Raw genomic sequence first — 23,284 nt, 5'->3', positions numbered from 1 at the left:
AAATGGCTGCAGGGGAAGGTGGGTGTGGTGGCCTGCAGATAGCCAAGATACAAGCAGCCTTCTTGCTTGTGTTAGATGCCTCCTTCCAGTCAACTGTCTCCAGTGCATTGACCATGATGACACTATCTGGGGAATGAATGTGCTCAGGATCCATTGGAGGAAGGCTGCTGATCATTGGAAGTAGAGACAAAAAAAAAAAACACGGAAGAAAAACATTCCTGAGGCAGACAAATGTGGCAAATGTATGGAAATGGCTCGATGTTTTGAAATTTCTAAATTTGGTAGTGGACCCATAAAGGCAACACAAATGTATTGAATTAGGAGAACAAATGAAGTTAGGAATTGTCCCTTTACTGAAGACGAGAAAAGAGCCCCAATAATTAGTAAGCTGCCCCTGTCTAAATGATTGGTCCATTGCACTGTCTTGGTATAACAAGAATGATAAACCTTTACACAACACCAGGCAGCAGCAGCATCAGTAGCACCATGTTTAAAAAAATGCTTTACACAATACGTTTAGAAGCTGCCATTTGGTACATATCTCAGACCTTCACCAAACATTACAAGTTGGATTTATCACTTATGGATAGGACAGGTATTGGCATGGCTGTACTGTAGTGGATCTTGTAACTGTCTGCCTCCTTTTGATGTATCAGTACTGTTTGTTAGTATGCCAGAATGTTACGATTCACTACTGCAGTGATCCTCCTAGAAGAACACAGCAGAATTTTAAGAATACTTACTGTAAAAGTAGATATTTGAAAGACTGGCCAGTGTAAGAGTAAAGCTACCATGTGTCCATCTTTGCCTGAGTAATTGGTTTTAAATTTACATTTTTCAGGATAGTTGCCTGCCAGATTCTGTGCCTTATGTGGCTAAATTTGAACAAATTACTGCTTCTAGCAATGTTGGGCTATGTACCTGTGCCTTGCATGCTTGCATACTCTTTTGAAATGATGACATGTGACCAGCTATAAGTAAAACATTTCTTATGAAGACACAGGTAGGGTGGGTAAAAGTCAAACAGAGCAGTCCTCCAAGATCTACTCTTATGGTAAGTATTCCCGGACTCAGTTGTAGGTTATGCTTCAGTAATGTACCTCCTAAATATGGAAGGAAAGCAACCTTCTTAATGAACGGTTTCTTTTATTTATGCATTTTGCACAGTTAAGACATCTAGGCATTCATTCTTCTAAGTAATTCCAACGTAAACTTTTAAGCTTTGTTCCTTTGCATGCTTTGCTTGTCTTTCAATGTTGATAAGTTATGTGGAATTTCAACATTTGTGTGAGTAAACAGTCTGTTGACTGAAGATAGTTACGTACATATTCATGTCACTATGTAATATATGAGACTAATAAAGATGTTTAAAAAAAAAGGTACTTGCATGGCATATTTTGGTACAGTGGGCCAGCAGAGATAAATGTGAAGAAGAGGGAAGTGAAACACTATTTGCTGTGGCATAAACAGCCATAGCCAAATGAACTATTACAGTATGTCATTACTGTTGTAAATTATTGTAGTGTCAAATTAGCGACTTGTTCTTTTTTAGCTAGTGCATGCAAGAATTTACAGATTACATCTCTGCACATGCAAACACGTGCAATATAATGTTTCATTTTATTGTTGAGAGTGCAGTAACCACAGTGCAGGAGCATGAAATGTTTCTCAAAAAGCATTTCTTCTTGAAGGTGTCCTAAGGAAATGTCCACTCACCTCCTCTCTGTAATTGCTCTGAGTCTGAAGTATATCACATATGATCCAAATTATAATTATGATCACGAGGAGGATGAAGATGAAGATATGATGGAAACTGAGAATGAGGAAGAGGAAGAACAAGGTATTAATTTGCATGTTTTGTTGTGCACGTTTTAATTGGGTTTACATTTCTCTTTATTTTTCTCAAAATTTTAAATATGTGATGGAAATCAGATGTAGACTGGTCATTTTTATTCTGTTTGAATGTATAATATCTGCCTTTTTTTCTCGGCCTGCTTGAACATTGCTGGAATTTCTGCAGTACGTAACAGACACAGAAGTGTTGCAGTTATTGCATTGAGCCAGTCAGTGAGTTGCAGAAGTTCAAGACTGAACTGACCCTGATTATGGAATATGTAGGTGTCCTACTGCAGCTTCCTGTTATTGTCTATAATACAGAGAGTTTAACAGTGTTTTTCTATATAACTTGCTATGCAGTCCTCATGCATGGTGCACTTGTTATTTTGGCACTGATTGTTGATAAAACTTATTTATAATTATACATTTATACATTAGTAATAAAGCTTCCTCATGTCAGATAGTCTGTGCTTACATTCAGTTATCAATAACTTAGCATTGTTAAGCAAGCAGATCCAAGTATTGTGATAACAACTTCTTCTTCTTTCGGCTTTTCCTGGTTAAGGGTCGCCACAGCGGATCACCTGTCTGCTCATGATTGGCAGTGGAGTTTTACGGTGTTGAGTTGCCAGCCCAACCTTCCACAGAAGGCACACACATGCACACACTCATGCCTAAGGCCAATTAAGAGTATCCAATCCACCTACAGCATGTCTTTGGGATGTGGGAGGAAACTGGATCACCTGGAGGAAATGCACCCGACCGCAGGGAGGACATGCTGACTCCACACAGAAGGCACCCCAGCCGAGGATCGAACCAGAGAACCTCTTGCTGTGAGGCACTTGTGATAACTTATTCTATTTAGTCATAATTCCGTGTTTGATTTAACATTGCTCATGAAACAAAAAAATGGAGCTAAACACACACACTAGCTGTTTGCAATCTAACTTGAGACTAGGAATTAATTAGTGACCATATTGTTTTGTGGTTGCAGCGGTAGCATTGTCGCATCACAGTAAGACTTTGTCCTGTTCGATTCTCAGCTAGAGCGTCTTCTGTGTGGAGACATGCATGGATGGGCGTACCTTCGTTGAAGGTTGTGCGTCAGGGCCGGCAACTCGGCACATAAAAATCTACTGCCAATAATTAGCAGACCGGAGTTCCGCTGTGGCGACCCCTAAGCAGGAAAAGCTGAAAGACACAACAACAAAATTGTTTTATTTATACTCTACTACAAATCTTAACTGGACCAATGACATCTCACCTTGTATGGAAGTGTACTTTATTAAACAGATGTAGATCTAAGGTATTTTGTCCCATGTCAATAGCCTGTTCAAGCTCAAATTCCAATACATTATTCCACACAGCCCATTTTTTTTACTATGAAGTTCTTTTTCTGATGCCCAGTAGTTCTCGTTGCTATATTTTTAATCTCCATAATCATTTTTCACCTTATTGGTGTTTCAAATGGGGGACTGAATGGAGAGATGGTAAGGGGTCCAACTGGAGAGATGGTAAGGAGTCCGAATGGAGAGAGAAAATCAGCAAGCAAAGGAGAGTAGTAATGCTGGAAGTGAATTCATCCTCAAGTCTTGGTGAGTACCTTCACAAAATGGACCCTGTTTTTACAAAAATGTCACCAAGATGACACTGATATACAGACTGTATTTGGACATAAGTAGGTTAGAAGATAAAAAAAGACAGACTGGGTGCACAAGTCCTGGGATAAAAAAGTGCCCAATCCTTTTAGGCAAACTGGTGCCAGGACTGGAAAAATTTATAGTGTAGAATCAGTGGCGGCTGGTGACTTCAAATTAAAGGGGGCTGCAGGAGACAGCTGAATGGGTGGGGCTAATGGAAAGGGGTGTGACCAACTAGAAAAGGGTGGAGCTATGCTCAAAACCACAACAACTGGAACTTTAATTAAATATGCTGCCATGGGTGCCAGACTGTCATTACGAGAGTCCAATCAAGACAAAATGAAGTGTAGAAGAAAAAAATATTTCAATGCATTGGCTACATGACAACTTACTTAATATCTAGATGGAAACACAAAGGGTTGTGAGGCATAAAAAGATAAATTGCTTTTTAAATACATTACTGGAATGCCAGTCAAAATCAAGTGTAAAAAAAAACAAGCAGCACTCTGCTCAAACCACTTCTCCTTACATTGCAGTTCTAATTATAATTTATATTCAGCTTTATCAAATTACCCAGTAACATGCTGAAAGTAGCAATTTCTGTGATACCCCCACTTGTAAAAATGTTTTTTATCCAAAAAAGACCTGCTGCCTGACGACTATCTACTTGTTTCATGGGGAAGACATGATCAAAGTAAAAAATAAACAGCAAACAAGAAACAAGCTCAAGATAAATTGCTTAAAGGATTACTGCACAAGTTATGGACCACACATGATAGATTGGCATTCTGTTTATTTTACGGGTAAAGCCTGCAAAGATAACTGCAAGTCTCCAACAAATGTAATGAGCTTCTGAAAATACTGTAATCCTGTCCTTTATTACAAATACTGTCATATGCATTTCAATACCCAAGGCTTATAAGTTATCTAGTTATGTAAATATTCTCTGCATGGCAACAATGAAAAGGCTTTCAATGTTGGTAATTCTTTAACAGTATGTTTATTAAAGCTTACTTGCATCTTACAATCTCTGACAAGCTTACCTGATGGTCATTAAAGCATTGCTGCTTTAATACAGAGCAACAGGGCACTGCAACAGCATGCATTGTCTGAATAATAAGAAGCATAAATCAACAGTATAAAAATATGACAGAAAACCAGAACATTCTTCAAAATCAAGGACAGATGAAAAGCCACGGTCGTACTTGTGGTCTACCTTGGATGGGGGAATACTCTGCACACTTACACTGCATAACTGCTCCTTGCCTTGCTTGGACACATCCAAAGCCACTACAATGGGGAGTGGAGTGCAACAAGTAGGTCACAGTTTGAAATGTCTCTGGCTGACGGTGATGGCTCTGACAATCATACCTCTCAGCCTCAGAGCAAGAAATCAGGACAAAGCTGTACATAGAAGTGGGACACAGGCCCAAAAATAAAGACAATTTTTAAATATTGCTCTTATAAACTTAGAAAGATTATAGAACAGTAGTATGTCTTGCATTAGTATGAATTTTTGAAGGTATGAAATCTGAAACTCAAATGTCTGCCATTATTTTCTAACTTCAATCTTTAATGATTTGCTACTAATTTGCCAGAAAATCACAATTTTATGAAAAACAGACCAAATATGTTATGCAAAAATATAAAATTGCCACACAATACAGCTGGGAACCTGTCAAAGAAGGGACACTTTTTTAAAATTGGTACTGTTAACTTGAGCAGCTGACAAAATAAGAGCATCTACATGCATTTCTGAAATAAAAGTAATCTATAACTGTGATCATTAGTTATTTATAATTGTAAACCCTCCACATTTTCTTCCAAAATTGCCATTTTGCAGAGGGATTATTAGGGAGAGAGCAACATTTTGAGCCAAAATTGGAGACAGTTGAGAGGTTTGGATATTCCTAATTCTATAAAGTGATTTATTTGCACGTACCTCTCAACTCCTTAATGCAGGAAATCTGGATAAGGCCAAATATATTGGGGGAACATACAAACAGTACTAAAAAGACAGTTGATAGAATAACAGGTCTTGCTTTAGCATGCATTTTTCTGAAGGTTATGATGTCTGAAACTCAATGTCTGTCATTATTAAGTGACTTCATTCTTAAATGATTTGGCAGAAAACCACAAATTTTATGAGGAACAAACCAAACATAAGAAGCAAAAATCTATTCATTCTGCAAAATTCTGGACAGTTGAGAGGTATAGTTCAGCCGGGGCTGTCTTGAGTTTGCTGCCCCCCCCCCCCCCACAAAATCATGGTTGAATGGAGCGTCCCCCCTGCAGCCATTCCAATGTCCCATTCCTTGGTTATTTCACCCCATTTGCCATAAACACTGTAATGTGCATACTGCTTTACTTCTGCGATGATATGGATTTCATTTGAAAGTTTTATTTTATATTTTACAGCATAAACCCTAATAGATATCTGCTAAACAAAGCAATACAGTCTCACAATGAAAATAGACTTGGCATTAAAACATCTCTGTCCTTGAAACTCACATTCATTGAAACAGCATTGAAACCCACATTCAAAGAAAATATATTTTGACAGTGGCAGATAAAGATTCATTTTGGGCTGTTTTCAAATCATAGGCCCCTTGAACACGAAACATACACATGCTCTTTGATACACCTTCCTGACTGTATTAAATTATATTCCTTGTACAATACAGTACAGTTGTTAGAGGGCATTTTAAATGTATTGTTTTGAACATTTTTCCAGTAAACAATGAAACAAAATGCATGCACCAGTAATGACAAAACTGCCCAATTCAGAACATTTCCATCATAAAAGTCTACTCAAACTTCTACAGTCCACCAGTATGAGTAAATATGCATGATCTCTGAAGAAGTAAAAGTCATCTAAATAATTCCACATTAAAGAAATCTGTTAACTAATGAGGTTACCGCTAGCAAACAACTTTATATTTCATTGTTTCATCTACAAATAAAGTGCCTGTTGCCCTTGAGGAATAAATTGCCTATGTTGCATTAAAAAAAATGATAATGCTAGTAATATCACATTAGGGAATGGATGGCCAACTGATAACAGGTTCATAGTTACTAGGTATCTTCACCAAAGGGGACTGCAGCATCCATCCCCTTTACAACAGAGTACAGTATCAGCAATGGATCTACCTACTGTGGGAGTAGAACCCACAGCCTTCTGCATCAAAAGCAAGTACACTACCTGTTGTGCTATTTACAATGTAAGCAGACTCGGCATAAGCAGCACTAAACTTTTGTTCCCCTACAGCTCTCAGCTCCTTGTAAAATCTACTCGGCACTCAGCTGTATCTCTGAACTTTGCAGCACAAGAAATCTGGAAAAAGCCAAAATGTATTTGTGGGGGGACAAAAGCTCAAAAACCAGGGACACATTTTAAACATTGCTTGTATAATGTTGGAAAGTTGCTAGAATAAAATGCTGTGTTACCACCATACATTTCACTGCCAAGTATTGAAACCAGGACCCTGTGCAAAACAGCCAGAGCAACATACCACTATGCCAAATCATCTATTTTTATGAAAGCAAGGAAGACTGAAACTTAAATGGCTACCATTTAGTGTATTCAGTTCTCACCATAGCTGTCAACATCTTGGCACAAAACACCTGAACAAAGCCAATAATGGGAGAATACAGCCCCCAAACATATTCAGTGAGTTCAGTTATCACCATAGCTCTCAACCTTGGCACAAAAAACTTGGACAAAGCCAATAATGGGGGAATACAGTCCAAAAAAATAGGGACAAATATCCACTGAGGACACCAGAGCAAACCCACACAAACACAGGGAGGACATCGACACAGAAGGCACCCCAGCCAAGAATCAAACCAGACAACCCGTAGCTGTCAGGCAACACTGCTACCACTGCACTACTGGCTGTGTTAAGTAACAAAAATACAAACCACAGATTTTATGAGGAACAGAAAAAATATGAGGCAAAAATCTGCAAATGTTTTACAAATGGTGGTGGGTAGGGATTTCAGGCTCTTGTCACTTGGGCCCAAGTACAGGGTTCAAGCCTTATTCTCTACCCACCACCATGAAGCAACTGGGGCATTTTATACACACACACACACACACACACACACACCAGATTCTCTGTCCTTCATCAACACCCTACCTGTCTCTGTACTCAGCTACGTCCTCCGCAGCGATCACCTGTCCTCAGACCAGCTCCTCCGTAGCGATCCTGCAGCCTGATCGGTCCTCCATAATGGCCTGCGCATGCTGTTGAGTCTCCTGCGAGATGTGAGGAGGCTGGAGCCTCCTGTTGTTGGTCCAGCCTGCGGGTGATGCAGTCCAGTGACCTTCCGGTTTGTGCGGTCATCACTACACAGACCTCTGGGCTGGAAGGGTGGAGTTTCCTGCCTTCCCTATCCGGACTGCCTAACAGAGCAGTCTGCAGCTCAGGAAAGCCTGAGCATATGTGCTTGGAGTTCTGGTCTGCCTATCACAGCAGTCAGGAACTAAGCATGCATGTGCAGAGTCGGAGAATTTTTATTTTAATATGTTCTATGATGGGGAGAATGGGAAATTTATTTTATCCATTTTACAGATGGGGGGCTGCAGTCCCACAATCCTATAGCACAAGCCGCCGCTGTGTAGAATCCTCAAGATACAGAAACATTCCTACAATGGGGTTAGGCTGGGCTCGGAGGAAGGATGCTCCCCATGTTGGAGAACGATGAAAAGAAAACACACTGGAGCCACCATAACTGGTTACAACTTTATTTAACATACAGATAAGCACTTTTGAGTATTAGCTCTTCATCAGATCTAAAAAAAAAAAACAGTTAAAATCAACCATATTTAAGCAAATAGCAACCAATTTGAATCAATAGCAGAACACATGCCCCTTCAATAAGGGTTTTAAAGGCATACAAACATTTAGTCCAGCTGTATGGTTAGCTTGCAATTTAGCTGTCCATCTTGACAGCTAATTCAGTACTGTGTACAATGTCACCCCCCCCTCATACTCACTTGTTGAATAATTAACATAATAAACTGAAATCTATGCTCTTTATTTGTTTCAGTGTATTGATATAGAGCATTACTTCCCAAACATAATCTGATGTCACTCATATGTTGCAGTATGCATTGTTTTAACATTCTGTTAGTCTTCCCAACATAGAATGCTTGGCATGATCTGCACTTAGCGAACCACCACATTTTTAGTTCTGCAGTCTGCATATAATCTAGGTATGTACTTCCTGCCTGACACAGGATGTGCAAATATGTTATTTTCTTTGACATATTGACATGCCTTGCATTTCCTCCATTTAAAAGTTCCCAACTTCTTCCTATGTGTTATAGACTTGTTGGGAAGTATGTTCTTACATAAAATCTGCTTCAGATTTTGGCTGTTAGTATAAGCAAATCCAGGGTGGGGACCTACTAGTGCTTTCAGCTTATCAGTATGTAAAATCTTCTAGTTCTTTTTTATCACTTGGGAAATGGCATCAATATTACTATTATACTGTAAATTTATTCTCACAAATGGGTTATTATTCAATTTCTATTCATTAACATTAGTCCCATTGTCAGAACTACCCATATTACATTCAAACCATGGCTTGCCCCTATTCCTTTTCCAACTTTTTGTCTTAGCTGTTGTTCTCTTAACTCTCTGTGTTGGATAGCCACAACTAGTAAACATATACTGCATGTTGTCTAGCTCACTTTCATATATACTATCTTCAGTACACATTCTACAAATTCTTAGCCCCTTCCCACTCATTACATTATCAAAAATGTGCCTTGGGTGCATGCTGTCGTACATTAACATGTTATTTCTACAACAACTTTTCCTGTACACTCTGGTTTGTAGTTTGCCAGTAAAGTCTTTATAAATTTTCACATCTGAAAAAATCCATGGATTCAGCAGAATAGCTATTCTTTGTACGAAACATCTGTCTAATCTTGCCCAATGTAGATCAGTGTGTGTCTTTTGACTTTAAGAAGCATTTCAAAGTGAGGGCACGTGCGTATAAATAGAGAGCACGTGCAGGCAACGATGCCATTTTGAGTGAACAGCCACAGTGTTAACATGTATGAGTGCAGTAGTCAGTCTGTTTATAAGTTTAAGTTTTAGTTAATAAGCCTCAATCCTAATGTGTTTATGTGTAATAAATCTGCTTGAACTGAACCCACAACTGTTCGTCTGTTTTATCCTGATCAGACGAGCGACATGGTACTAGAAGTGGAATGCCTGAGTGACGTGGCATCAGAAGTGGCATGCCTGAACGATATGGTGTTGGAACCAGGATGTCTAAGCAATAAGAAGCCAGAAAGAAGCCATAAGTTGAGTCATGAGGTGCAGTTAGAAGTGGAGGTATATAGAGGGATGACTCATCCCAACCTGCTCAAATGATTGAAAAAAGGTCAGAAATGAATTTCAGGTAATTAAAACTCACATAAACGATTTATTTAATAAAGAAAACAATATGAAGCATTTGCAAAGCACATACCCCATTATTAATCAAACGAAAAGCACAAAACGCATTATTGATTAAACAAAATGTTCAAAACCATGATATTTGATAAAATTACATCTGATTTGCATAATGAGCATGTTAAAAGTAAAACGAGCACAAGAAAAGTAAGTATAATAAGCATGATAGAAGTCAAACGAGCATAACGATGCAATAAAAGGGCAAAATTAGCATAGAAAAGCAAAGCAACTGCATTTTTTAGTAAATGACCACGTTTTTTGATATGAGCTACTATTTTACATTGACTAAAGCTATTCGAAGTATAACTAGATTTGTTCGAAGTATCAGAGTCTGCAAAGTGCTTGCAGTGTGTGCTTTATTACAGTACAATTAATTTGAAGAGTTTACTGTTTGCAAAGTACAGTTATTTCACAAAGTGCAGTCAGAGAGCAGTTATTGTGAGAAGTTTCTTGTGCTGTGTACAGTTCATTCTCAAAGTGCAGTCATTTCAAAGAGTTTCTTACACTGATAAGATACAAGTTTCTGGCATAAATTTCTGATGCATATGTATCTATGTTCGTACATAATTCCAAGGGTCTTATTACTGTGTGTTAGCATGGCAGAGGCAGACCACTTGTGTTTGATCATAATATTGCTGATAATTCTAGAGTATTTGAGCAGGAATACAATATTTTCATACAAACAGCTTTTTCTGATAAAGATGCACATTTGAGGGCATTATTTTTTCTGCTTAATCTAGCGAGATCAGATGCCATTGAAAGAGCATTCATTTGTGCATGCACCAGCAGTTTATGCAAGAGAAGGGGAAAACCATCATATTGTTGTACAAGCTTGATTAAGGGAGCACCTTGAGTGCTTGAAACGTAAATTTAGAGAAATGTGTAACCTCCCAGACAAATGTTACATTGAAGAGGCACTTATTTTATACAACAGGCCAAAAGTCAGGAGAAACCTTAGCTGCTTATATTACTGACTTGAGAAGCAAGGTTACAACGTGCAGATTTGGTGATTTGAAAGAAGAGTTGATAAATGACCGGCTTGTGTGTGGTGGGTAATAATGCTGCAGTGAGAAAGATTTTGCTTTGAGACAGTGATTTAACATTGAGCAAAGCCATAGAGATTTGTCAAATACACAAGCTTTACAGAAAGGGACACAAATATGCTTGCAAGTGATGAGTGTGGTTTCAGCACCCTCTAGAGTAAAGGTAGACAGCATGCAGCATGTGGCTAACAGAAACAGGCCTAAGTATATGGCGGCTGCAGCCTCTGTGGCATTTCTAGTGAGAGTCCGTACTTTTCCAGCAAGTTCTAAGACTAGCTTAGTAAAATGGACATGCTCAGTGCAGCACAAGGGGAGTCAGCAAAACTCACGTCAAGTCTCATTGTTAACTGTCGTAATTTTGGTGCCAGTCATGAGTCCAAAAGAGAAAAGTGCTTAGCATTTGGTCAGCGATGCCACAAGTGTAAAAAATGGAACCACTTTCAAAAGCTTTGTAAATCAAGCAACCCTCATTCATTTATTAAGAAGGGTTACTCAAAACAGAAAGCTGATCATACAGAAAGCTGCAACTCTACTTTCTATGTAGATGATATATCAGTGGTTGGTGAAAAGGTTAATGTAGTATATTTGTTGGCAATAAACAAAGTGTTTTGTACTGTCCTGATTAATGGTAAACCCACAAAGATCAAAGTGGACACTGGTTCAAAGTGCAATGTTATGTCAGCAGAAACATTTGCTACAGTAAGAGGTGGTGAACAACTTAATTTGGCCAATTGTCCGAAGCTTGTTGCTTATGGAAGTGAAGAGATTCAAAAGAAAGGCCCAGTAGTGCTTTCATGCTATTCAGCTGGGAACAGTTACAGCTTGCAGTTTTATGTAGTCAGAAGACCTGTACAAATGAAGTCCGTCATGTAAGGACATGTCCTAGTTCCAGTTTCACCAATGCTATTTTCATGGTGTATGCTGATATTTTTTAAGACAAGATAGGCAAACTTCCAGTTGTGTACTCCATGAAATTAGACCCAGAGGTTAGTCCAGTGGTCAGACCAATGAGAAGAGTTCCGATAGCTATGCAAGACAGAGTCAAAGTCCAGTTAGCTAAGATGGTGCAGCAAGGTTACAGGTTAAGATGGTGCAGCAAAGTTACAGAACCAACTGAATGGGTGTCTTCCATGGTAGTTGCTCATAAGAAAAGCTGAGATGAAATCAGAATATGTATTTGACCCAAGAGACTTGAAGCATTAAAGAGATCCCACCATCCTATGCGTACAGTCGAGGAAGTTGCTACCCTCAAGCCAAATTACACTTATTTCTGTCTTAAGATGCAAAGAGTTAATGTTGGCAAGTAATGCTTGATTGCAAATCTTCACTACTAACTGCATTCAGTACACCATTTGGTAGATACAGATTCCTCAGAATGCCTTTTGGAATAAATTTTGCCAGTGAAGTCTTTCAGTGTACAATGGAGCACATTTTTTCAGGCTATCCATGTGTATAATAGATGATTTAGTAGTTAGAGACAATGTTGAAGCAGAGCATGACAGAAACCTCAGGAAAGTTCTGGAAAGAGCACGTGAAGTGAATCTAAAGCTCAGTCCTCTGAAATGTAAATTCAGACTGAGAGAAGTTACTTATGTCGGTCATTTATTTACCAGTTCAGGCTTACGACCAGATCCTTCCAAACAAACAGCCTTTCTTGAGATGCCAGCTCCAGATAATGTCCAAGCCTTACAGCATTTTCTTGGTATGGTTAACTGTTTGGGCAAGTTTATACCAGACTTCAGTGAATTATCAACACCCTTAAGAGAACTGACATGCAAAAATGTTACCTGGTCATGGTTGGAACATCAGAGAGCATTTGATGACCTGAAACAGAAAATTGCTAGTCCACCAACGTTAAGATACTATGATGTCCACAAACTAGTAATTCTTTCCTGTGATGCTTCAAAGCTCGATCTTGGTGCAGTTATTCTTTAAGAGGGCAGACCAGTAGCCTATGCATCTAGAACTCTTACCCAAACTGAGATGCATTCTACTCAACGTGGAAGGAACCTTTGGCAATTGTGTTTGCATGTTTGAAGTTCCATGATTATATTTATGGCCGAACTATCCAGATTAAGACTGATCATCAACCTCTAGTTGCTGTTTTAAAGAAGCCAGTGCATACAGCTCCAGCAAGACTACAAAGAATGGTGATCAGATTACAAAAGTACAACTTCAAACGGGTCTATATTAACTTATTGAGACATCAACTCATTGAATACCATAATAGCAACACATAAACAATGAACTTTCTAAATCCTGAAATACCATAACAACAAAAACTGCTATATCGAATTATAGTTGGCCAAGCTCACCAACTGCAGCGTCTGACGTCACCTTGTTGATTAGATATTCAGTAGTGATGTGGAAATGTAAGTTCGTACATATGATATGTTATTAAAGTAAACATTGAAATTTCATTAACAGAAAGTAAAACATTGTGTTCTCTGCTCACGTCATATAGTGTGACTATAAAGGTATAATCTGTAGTGATACAGAAACATTGTAAAGGGATGGTATAAAATTGAAGTTTACAATTATGTTCAGTGTGCAGCACTAATGGGCTATTCGTTTATATTATTTCTTATGTGTTTCATTTTAGGTGGTTAGGTGGTGCTATTTAGTTTATTTACATTGTTCACCAGCAACCCAGGCTCGCGATGTTTGCCAAGTATTGTAATTTGACATTTTGAATTTTGACATTTAGGTGTTTCGTTGTTATACTCGTTCACTGTTTGTGTCGATGTTATGGTATTCGATGAGTTGACATTTCAATTGGGTAATATAGACCCAAAGCAAACTTCTTTATCTGGCTGATAAGCTTATCCAGATCAGCCAGAAATACCACAGAAAAGCTTGATGCAGAGAATTTTGACTTTGATGTCATGAAAGTGCATAATTTTTCTGTCACGAGACTTGATGAGCTAAGAGATCATACAAAGACTGATCCAATTTTCTAAACGCTCAACCACTTCATCAATGTTGGATGGCCGTCATAGCAATCTTGTGTACCAACAGAAGTGCAACCTTATTTTCCTTACAGATATGAGATGTTGATGGAAGATGGTATTATTTTCAAAGGTCCTAAAGTTGCCATTCCTACTTCCTTACAGCATGAATACATCCAGATTTTACATCGTGGCCACCCAGGTTTTGAAGCTCCCAAAAGGAGGGCAAGAGGGCTAGTATTTTTGCCTTCTCTGTCAAAAGATATTGATAAAGTACTCTCATCTTGTTCAGTATGCAATAGTACTAAACCGCATTTGCAAAAAGAAACATTTCAGCTAAACCAGATTTCTGAACTACCTTGGTCAACATTTGCCACGGACACATTCGAGTGGAATAGTCAACATTACTTAGTGTTGGTAGACTGTTATTCAAATTGGTTTGAGATTGATCTGATATCTAACCTAACATCCAGTACTGTCATTACTAAGTTGAAACGTTATTTCTCAGTCCATGGTAGTCCACAGTTATTTCTGACAAAGGTGCTTAGTTTACCAGTCAGCTATTTCAGAAATTTGCAAAAGAGTGGGACTTTATCCATGTTACCAGTAGTCCTGAGTACCTACACTCAAACAGCCTCGCTGAACGTGCAGTACAAAGTGCAAAGCAATTACTAGAGAGGTCAAAGCGCAACAATACCGATGTTTTCTTGAATTGGCTTAATCTCAGAAATATACCCTGTGGCAATTTAGTTGGTTCATCTGCTCAGAGACTTCTATCTAGGCAAATCAGAACAACCTTGCCTATCAGTTCCAGTTTGTTAGTGCCTAATGCTAAAATCACCAGTGCAATTAAAGCCCACCTATTCAAAAAGTGTTCATTCCAGAAGTCCAGCTATGATAACATGAGCAGATTTCTTTGTCCATTGAAAGAAGGAGAGATGGTGAGGATGCAAACAGTGAAAGGTTTTAATCAAATTGGTCAAGTGAGAGGTGTGAGTGCCGAGCCGAGGTCTTACTTAGTAGAATTTGAGGGTATAGAATACAGAAGAAATTGCAGGCATCTTCCTCTGGTGTCTGAATCGATATCGCAGCATTGTACCTGTAGTACAGACTTTATATCTCAGAGCAATCCAGACAATGTTCCTGTTGAAGGACATGTCTCAGTACCTATTCCCATTCCTGATGATGTCACTGAAGTTGAACATTCATTAATGGCAGTCCCTGTTGATAAACCCAGTCCTCATTTGTATGTCACACAATCAGGTCATATTTCCAGACGTAGTGTAAAATACACAGCAACTTGGACATGATTGTTTCACTTGTAATTAGTTCTGTATAATTGCATGTCAAAGGATTATTTCTGTACAATTGCATGTCAGTGATTGTCATTATTACTGTGCATGATTTTTCTCAGAGGGAGGATGTAGATCAGTGTGTGTGTTGTGACTTTAAGAAGCATTTCAAAGTGAGGGCACTTGCGTATAAACAGTGAGCACATGCAGGTAACAGTGCCATTTTGAGTGAACAGCCAGAGTGTTAACATGTATGAGTGTAGTAGTTGGTCTTTTTTTAAGTTTATTTAAGTTTAAGTTACTAAGCCTCAGTCCTGATGTGTATGTATGTAATAAAGCTGCTTAAACCGAACTCACAACCGTTCGTTTATTTTATCCTGACTAAATGAGCGACACCCAGAAACCAAATTTCACTAAAATTTGCGTATATGACACTTTTTCCAGCCATATTTTCATTACATCAGTACGTCCAAATGCATGCATATGTTTCTTTAAATATCTGCCCTCAGCTGGTATGTTGCATTATTGTGGCTTTCCAGATCCTCTTCCTTATTTCATACAGTATTTCAGACTCCTGGTACTATCTTATATCCTTGATTAAAGAAGCTGTAACTTCTGCCATAATGTTCTTTAGATCCTATCTTAGTACTTTTGGTGGAATGTATAGTGCATCCAGTATAATTCTTACATCCTACCAACAGTCTAACACCACTATAAATGTTCCCTGCCTGTCCTTTGTTCCTCAGTGTTTATTATTGTACTCCTTATAATTAAGACACCTTTATTTCACTGTCCTAACTTTGTGAAGTTCTTGACAAGCTGGAGGATCTGCCAGAGTCTGGGCTCAGGAAAAACTATTTTCAGTCCCGGCTGAGTTCATTCATGGGCTCTCTGGCAGCCCTGTGTAAGTTAGATTATTGAATGCTGTAGCTAGGTTAGTGTTAGGTTTGGATGTCTACCTATGCAAAATGACATTACAGAGATGGTCCTTCCTTGAGGATTAACTCAGCTGCAATATTTTTGACCCCTAAATCAGGAAGGGAGTACTCTCTGGCTAATATTAACAGACTGAGGTGGATAAATGATCTGATGAGGAGTAAGCAGATCACCTCTGTGAAAGAACTGGTCTCTTTTTGGTCCCCATTTTTCTAAGAAGAGGAAATCTCACTATCACCTTAAAAGTAAGGCCATGAATCCATATTTTGCCCAGCAAATTAGTTGGGAGCCCTTAGGAATTGTCTACATTATCTACCTCAGTGCAATCAAGACTCTTGTTTGGTGCATCCGTTGAGAAGTTGTTGCTACCATTAAAAATCCCATTTGTCCTTTTCTATCAAAAAAAATCATCTTCTGTCTAGTTGTTTGTCTGGCTTGGTGCCTTGTACATGCTATTAACCCTTCTTATCGGATGGTTTCTGTTAAAAGGGAAAAGGGATTCCTCTTTTGCTGAAGAGATTCAAGAAATTGAATCTGGAGAGAAATGTGATGGGATAGATTGTTTTCTCCTCAGATTTCTGATTCAGATTGAGGAAAACATATCTAAATCTTGCTGTCCAGGCTCTTCTTTTTCTCTTTGACTATTTCCAGAATGTACCAGCGTTTTCAGTGGTAGAACACTGTTTCTCAGTCCTTCAGGAAATATGAAATGTTAGAAATGGAGTTCCCAGAACCTCTTTCCATCCCCAGTGCTGTCAGCACTGGAGGACGTGTTTGTTGCAGCCTGCGGTTTCTCTGGTAGTCAGCCTGCTTGCATCTAAGAAAGCAGATAGAATGTACAAAGTTACTTAGTATTTCAAATTTTTATACACTCATCCCAGACCTGACCCAGCAGCTGTAGCTTTAGTCAATCCATCTGCTGCCAAGTATTTTGATAATTCGAATCCTTCTGACAAGGATGGTAAAACAACTGATAAAGCTTTGGAAAAAGTGCATGTTTCTGCAACTTAAATTTTTCTAATTAGTTGTGAAAACATGAGAAATATATTGTCTGCAATTCCCTTCTGTGAGGAAAAATCTGCTGTGTTTGATTTATTTATTTATTTTATTTCTCACTTCATTGCTAATTGTTTAATGTATGTTTATGACTCTGCAGAGTCTACATCCAGAGCTTTTGCCACTGGTAATGTGTCAAGGAGGTTTCTTGGCTGTGTTTTTTAAACCTCCCAGAGGATGTAAAAAAAATAAGATTTTAAATTCACCTTTGGATAAAGATTTAGTTTTTGGACCCGCTGCTGCAGAGGTTATCAAAAATGTGATTTGAGGGGTAAGCTGATGCAGGGGAATCTCTCGGATTTTTCAGCCCTCTTTCTCTAAATTTTCCAAGGGATTTTCTGCTCATTCTTCAAATTTTTTCAAGAAGCAAAACGTCGTCTCAGTAAAATGCTGGTAAGCAGAAATTTAAAAAGAAACAATGACAAGGAGGTTCCAGTAAGAAAGCAGTGACCCCCAGAACAAAGGATAGTCTAAAAAGTCAGAATGACTATGTAAGGGACCTTGTCACACACACACACACACACACACACACACACACACACACACACACACACACCTACCTTGGCAGTCCCTTATCCCTTCCAGAAAGTCTGAATTCCCATTTATGTCTTTGGCAATAGATTGTTTCAGACAAATGGGTTCTGATACTGATTCAGCGGGGTTACAAATGAGAGTGGAAAGGAATTTCTCCTTCCCAGGGAGTTATTCCTCATCCACCAGACTAAACCCATCTGTTTTCTCCTGTCCTGTAGCACAAGCTTTCTCAAGGGTAATAGAAACAGTTCCTCCTCCTTAGTTGCAGAGGTTTTATTTAAGAATGTTTCTGGTGCCAAAGAAAGAAAGTGCCGGGAAACCAGTTCTGGACCTTTCCTAAATCAGCGTGTGACAATGCTCAAGTTCAAAATACTATTGCTTCACATCCTGTTACCTGTTCTTCCTCATTTGAGGTTTTTTTTTGGTAATCTTGGATTTAAAATGTACGTATCAAATTCCTATCCATCCAGACTTCAGATGTTTAACGTTTTATGTGTATGGATCAAGTTTTGTGTCTGGATCATATTATCAGTTATCTGCCTGTTTCAAGAGTGTTGATAAAGTGTGTAGCTCCAGTTATAGCCTGTTGCAAAGTACAGGGTATTTACTTTTTTCCATGTTTAGATGACTTGCTTTTCTTTGCAGAGTCTTTTATATTTAGTCAGGAAACTCTCACTTGGGTGAGAGATCTACTATGCAGGCTGGGATTCCAAGAGAACATTCATAGGGTTTTAGGTTCCTAGATTAGTACTCAAAAGTCTTTTTTGACTTCATCACACAGGACTGTGTTCCTGAGGTGCCTGCTAGATGTCTCAGTACAAAGAGCTTTTCTTCCACAGGAAAAAAAACATAGATTTATATTTTAGGGAATACTCCAGGATTTTGGGTTTTATGGCATCTATGATTCTCATGATACGTCGGCAATGGTATCTGAAGCCTCTCTCGTTTCAGCAGCAACACCATTTATCTTTTCAGATTCCACTTCAGGGATTTATGAGAGGAGAAATCTCTTGGTGGAGACAGCAAATATCCCTAAATCCAGATCTCCCCTCCGGTTCCACAGCAGTCATTCACCACATATGCCTCAGAATTTGCTTGGTTAGCAGTGTTGGCAGTGTCAATGGAGATAAAAGTGCAAGGTATCTGGAACAACAAAAACAGATACAAGCACATAAATATAAAAACAATGCTTGCCCTTACCAAGGCACACAACTCTGTGAATCACCTTTGGTTTCCAGGACCACTTCAAATTGTTAGACAATACCACAGTGATGTGGCACATAAACCAGCAAGGGGAACCAGGTCTTACCCCTGATGCAGACTAGCTATATTAGCATACAATATAGGTTTACAACACAGTCTCACTCTACATGGTTCTTACATTCCATCAGAGCAAAACTGTGTGGCAGACAAGCTGAGCAGGATAAAAGCAGACCCTCACAAATGGAAACTAGATCAGGGTCTGTTCCAAGATTTGCTCTATTTGTGGGAAGTTCCTAAAGTAGATGTTTTTGCCTCTATCTTAACCATTCTGCTCTAGGACTTCATGCAAGAAAGCCAGGATGACAGACACAGATGCTTTTTCGAATCCTTGGACAGGAATGTTCCTATATGCTTTTCCACCTTTTCCATTGATATCCAGGGTGCTTCTCAAGATTCAGAAGAAATCCACCAAGATCATTGTGGTGACTCCCTTCTAGCCTAGGCAACAGTGGTTCCCCTTTCTTTTGGAATTGGAATGGGGAAATCACCACAAGTGCAGGGGTGCCTAATCACAAGCAGTTTCAACTGACTGCCATGATGATAGGGTCTTAATATGTTTTAGGCACCTGTTTATGCAGAACATGCATCACATACTAATGAAGATAAGAAGGGATGGTAGTAGAAAATCATAGATTAACTCATGCATCAACTCTTTTGCTCAACGCTTTCTGGAAATCATCAATTCCAACGCTTTGGATCAACTTATCCACACTCCCACCAGGGGCAGCAATATCCTAGGCCTGGTCATCACCAACATGGGTGACCGGTGTTCCACACCAGAGGTCAGCTCCTCGTTGGTCAGATCCGACCACAAGCTAATCACCCTAGACATCCACATCCCGCTCCCACCCCCCATTAGGAAAACAACCATAAAAAATTTCTCCAAAGCCAACTTCATGCTTCTTAAGACAGAAGTGGCAAACTTCATGACACCCATGCAGATGGACAATAGAGGTACGACTGCTGAATCCTACACAAATGCACTTTATAAGCACTTACACGAGTGCATGGATCGTGCTATCCCTAACAGAACCAAGATGCTATCCTCCAAAAAAAAGGAAGCCAATCTAGTGATCTTCTGCCATAAACAAACTCTACAACAGAAGAAAGAAACTGTTGCAAAAAAGAGTAAAATCCCACGATTGGAGGAACTCCCTGGTCAGCCTCAGTAAGAAGCTGAGATCCCTCATAAAATCCTCCAAAGCTAGTTATGAAAACAAAATTGCCACTGATTTCTAAAGACAACCACAAAGCATTCTATAGCTATGTCAGAAATCTCAATGGCAACATTCAGATCTGCTCTGAGTTACAGCACAATGACACTAAATATACAGAACCCAACTGATATTGCCAGTATCCTGGCAGATAGTTTCAGTGCTAACTTTACCCCCCTATCACCCCCTAAAGGGCCCATCTTTATACCGGAAGAATGCAAAGTTCCTGTAATCACGGCTGTACAGGTAAAAACTTCACTCTCCAAAGCCAAGAACACAGCATCCATGGGACCTGGCAACACCCCAGGCTGCCTTCTACATGAACTACAGAATAAACTGGTACCCCCACCTAAGTATCATGTTCAATCATAGCTTTGTGCCCATTGAATGGCGCACCGCGACAGTTATCCCACTCCACAACAGCCCCCTGGAACTACAGCCCCATTAGCCTGACGAGCCTCGTCTGCAAGGCCATGGAATGCATCATCATGGAACTCATAAACAAAGACATTGGAGATCTCCAAACCCTGGACCCCACACAGTTGGGTTTGTAAAAGGCAGATCATGTCTTCTAAACCTGATAGACTTCTTTGAAGTAGTCACCAAAGCCATAGATGAGGGTAAGGTGGTTCACACAGCCTATCTAGATCTCGCCAAGGCATTTGACACCATCCCCCCACTCTGGAATTATAGATAAACTCACTAAACTAGGTATAAATCCCTATGTCACAAGATGGGTTGTCAACTGGCTTACTGAAAGAACCCACACTGTGAAAGTAGCATACTCCAAATCAGACTTCAGACCAGTGACAAGTGGAGTACCACAGGGTTCAGTCCTGAGTCCTCTCCTGTTTGGTATCTACTTCTCTGAAGTACAGGCTAACACAGAAGATCTTTGGCTAACTAAATTCGCAGATGACTGCAAACTAGGAGCCATAATCGAAACTCCTAATGATGTGGACATCCTACAAAAGGGCCTCACTGAGACAGATGCCTGGTGGCAAAGACATGGCCTCAAGCTCAATGCCAAAAAGTGCATTGTCATCCCCTTTGGTAAAAACTCTGTACCCATGAACTACAACATAGGCGGTAGTATACTTAACACTGAAAGTGTGATAAGAGACCTTGGGAACACAGGTGGACAGTAGTCTCTCCTTTGATAACCACATCGCCACAGTAGTCAGGAAATCCTTCTATGTGGCGCACCTCATCACATGAGGTTTCTCATCTAGAAAAAGAGGTCATTGTTCCCCTCTACTCATCACTCATTAGACCCATTATAGAGTACAATGCCCCTTTTGGTATGTACCTCACAAGACATCTACAACAACTGGAAAGGCCGCAGAAATACCTCACAAAGAGGATTACTGGCCTCAAACAGATACTCAACGCAGACCGTCTCAAAACCTCCAGCTTTACTCCGTCGCATATCGCCTACTCAGAGGTGATCTCTGCTTAACATGCAAAGCTATGTCAAACCCAGAACTGTTGGACATGCTCCACTTAAAGAAATCCCAATCCCTCCGAGCTACACGCTCTAGGGACCTAAACCTCATCACTACAATAAACAGAACATGCCGGAGGGATAGATTCCTGTCCCCGAGACTTCCTATACTCTGGAATAAACTACCTATCTATATCAAACAAAGCTCCTCATAGCACTCTTCAAGAAAAATCTTGATGATTGGATGGGCAATAAGAAATTCACCCTGGGGATCACTTCTGTGGCTCTGCTTGACAGTGGCACAGGAAAATAATTTTCTTGGGTAGCAAAAGCCAGGGTACCTTTTTGGCTGGGCTTGTATAGGCCCCAGGACCAATAGCCTAGTACCTACCTATGAACCATAGCGACTGCACCATTTGTAAGGGTTTCAGTGCCAGGACCTTAGCTGATGACGCAATTAACTATTTTATAAGGGGATCATCTCTGATTCCACACCAATGGGCTAGTCAGTGCATACTCCTTTGGAGAAGAAGGAAAAAAAGAAAGGCAGAAGAACCTTCCATATAAGGGAAATTTTCTCCAGCTAAGACTCCAAGGCTGGCCACTTCACCTCAGGGTATCCACTCTACATCAGGATGGTACACCTCCACTGACTTTATCTCCTCCAGGTCCCAGAGCTTCTTCCTCAGATTTTCCACTTCTCAGCCTAGGTTATTGTGTCCGTGATTGTTCCGCCACCCAGCACCATGAGACTTTTGGCAGCAAGAAAGATTCTAATGAGCACTGAACAGGTATTTGTTTCTTTAGAAAAAAAGTTGTTGAAGCACGTACTGCTTCAGTACGCTCTCATAGGTTTCTCAGGAGTCCCTCTCAGCTTGATTGGGAGCATATGATGTTGGCCTTTGTCAAGATTCCGATTCATTACAGGGTCATCTTGGCCTTGACTGTTCCTTCATTAAGCCAGGGTTTAACCCAGGTTCCTTCACTGTTTCTTTCTCTTCCTGACTATTCTGGAGCAAAGGATCACTTGTTGACACTGTTGTTGTGGCTGCTGCTACAAAGAAAAATGTCACTGAGGATGCTTATTCCATTCATCCTTCCAACAAAGACTCTAAAATGATGGACAGGTTAGGGAAGCTATATTATGCATCTAGTATGTTCTCCATTACAACCTTGACCCACATAGTGCATATGGTAAGGTTTCAAGTGGATATTATGCAAATGATTGCAGGTACCTGAAACAACTGCTGACTGGTGATCTGCTGTCTCAACTAGAAACCCAGGTGGCTACTATGAGTATGATTTCGTCTCTATCCATGTGTCTAATATACAATGTGATTGATGGAGCTGCTAGGAGAGAGGGAACAGGTCTAGCAATGAGGAGGCAAGCTTGGTTACACTTATCAAATTTCCAAGACCATTTCTAGGTGGCTTTTGTGAAAGTCTCCCTTGGTTGCTCTGTGCTATTTGGGCAGCAGGTCAAACAGAGACGGTCTGTCTGTGAGCAGTAGGGCAAGATACTCACTGCTGTTGGGAGTTAAGTTTGTCAGTCTTCAAGGACATTACAGCATAACCACAAAGGGGCTAAGAACTTGTGGTTTTGCAAGA

At 39.7% G+C, this 23,284-nt stretch overlaps 1 protein-coding gene across 1 annotated transcript in view; it reads left to right on the top strand.

The window, feature by feature from the left end:
- LOC122807680 (cullin-associated NEDD8-dissociated protein 1-like) overlaps positions 1 to 23,284 on the top strand; it is a 1,198,738-nt gene that overhangs the window by 658,305 nt on the left and 517,149 nt on the right. Inside the window, exon 7 of the mRNA XM_044078634.1 lies at positions 1,692 to 1,840. Coding sequence (XP_043934569.1) covers positions 1,692 to 1,840 — 149 coding nt within the window. The remainder of the gene's footprint in view (positions 1 to 1,691; positions 1,841 to 23,284) is intronic.

The sequence above is a fragment of the Protopterus annectens genome, chromosome 7.part1, assembly GCF_019279795.1.
Source record: "Protopterus annectens isolate FY-2018-M chromosome 7.part1, PAN1.0, whole genome shotgun sequence".
Lineage (NCBI taxonomy): Eukaryota > Metazoa > Chordata > Ceratodontiformes > Protopteridae > Protopterus > Protopterus annectens.
Note: the sequence above shows the minus strand (reverse complement) of the source record. Positions and strands in the feature narration are given on the sequence as shown.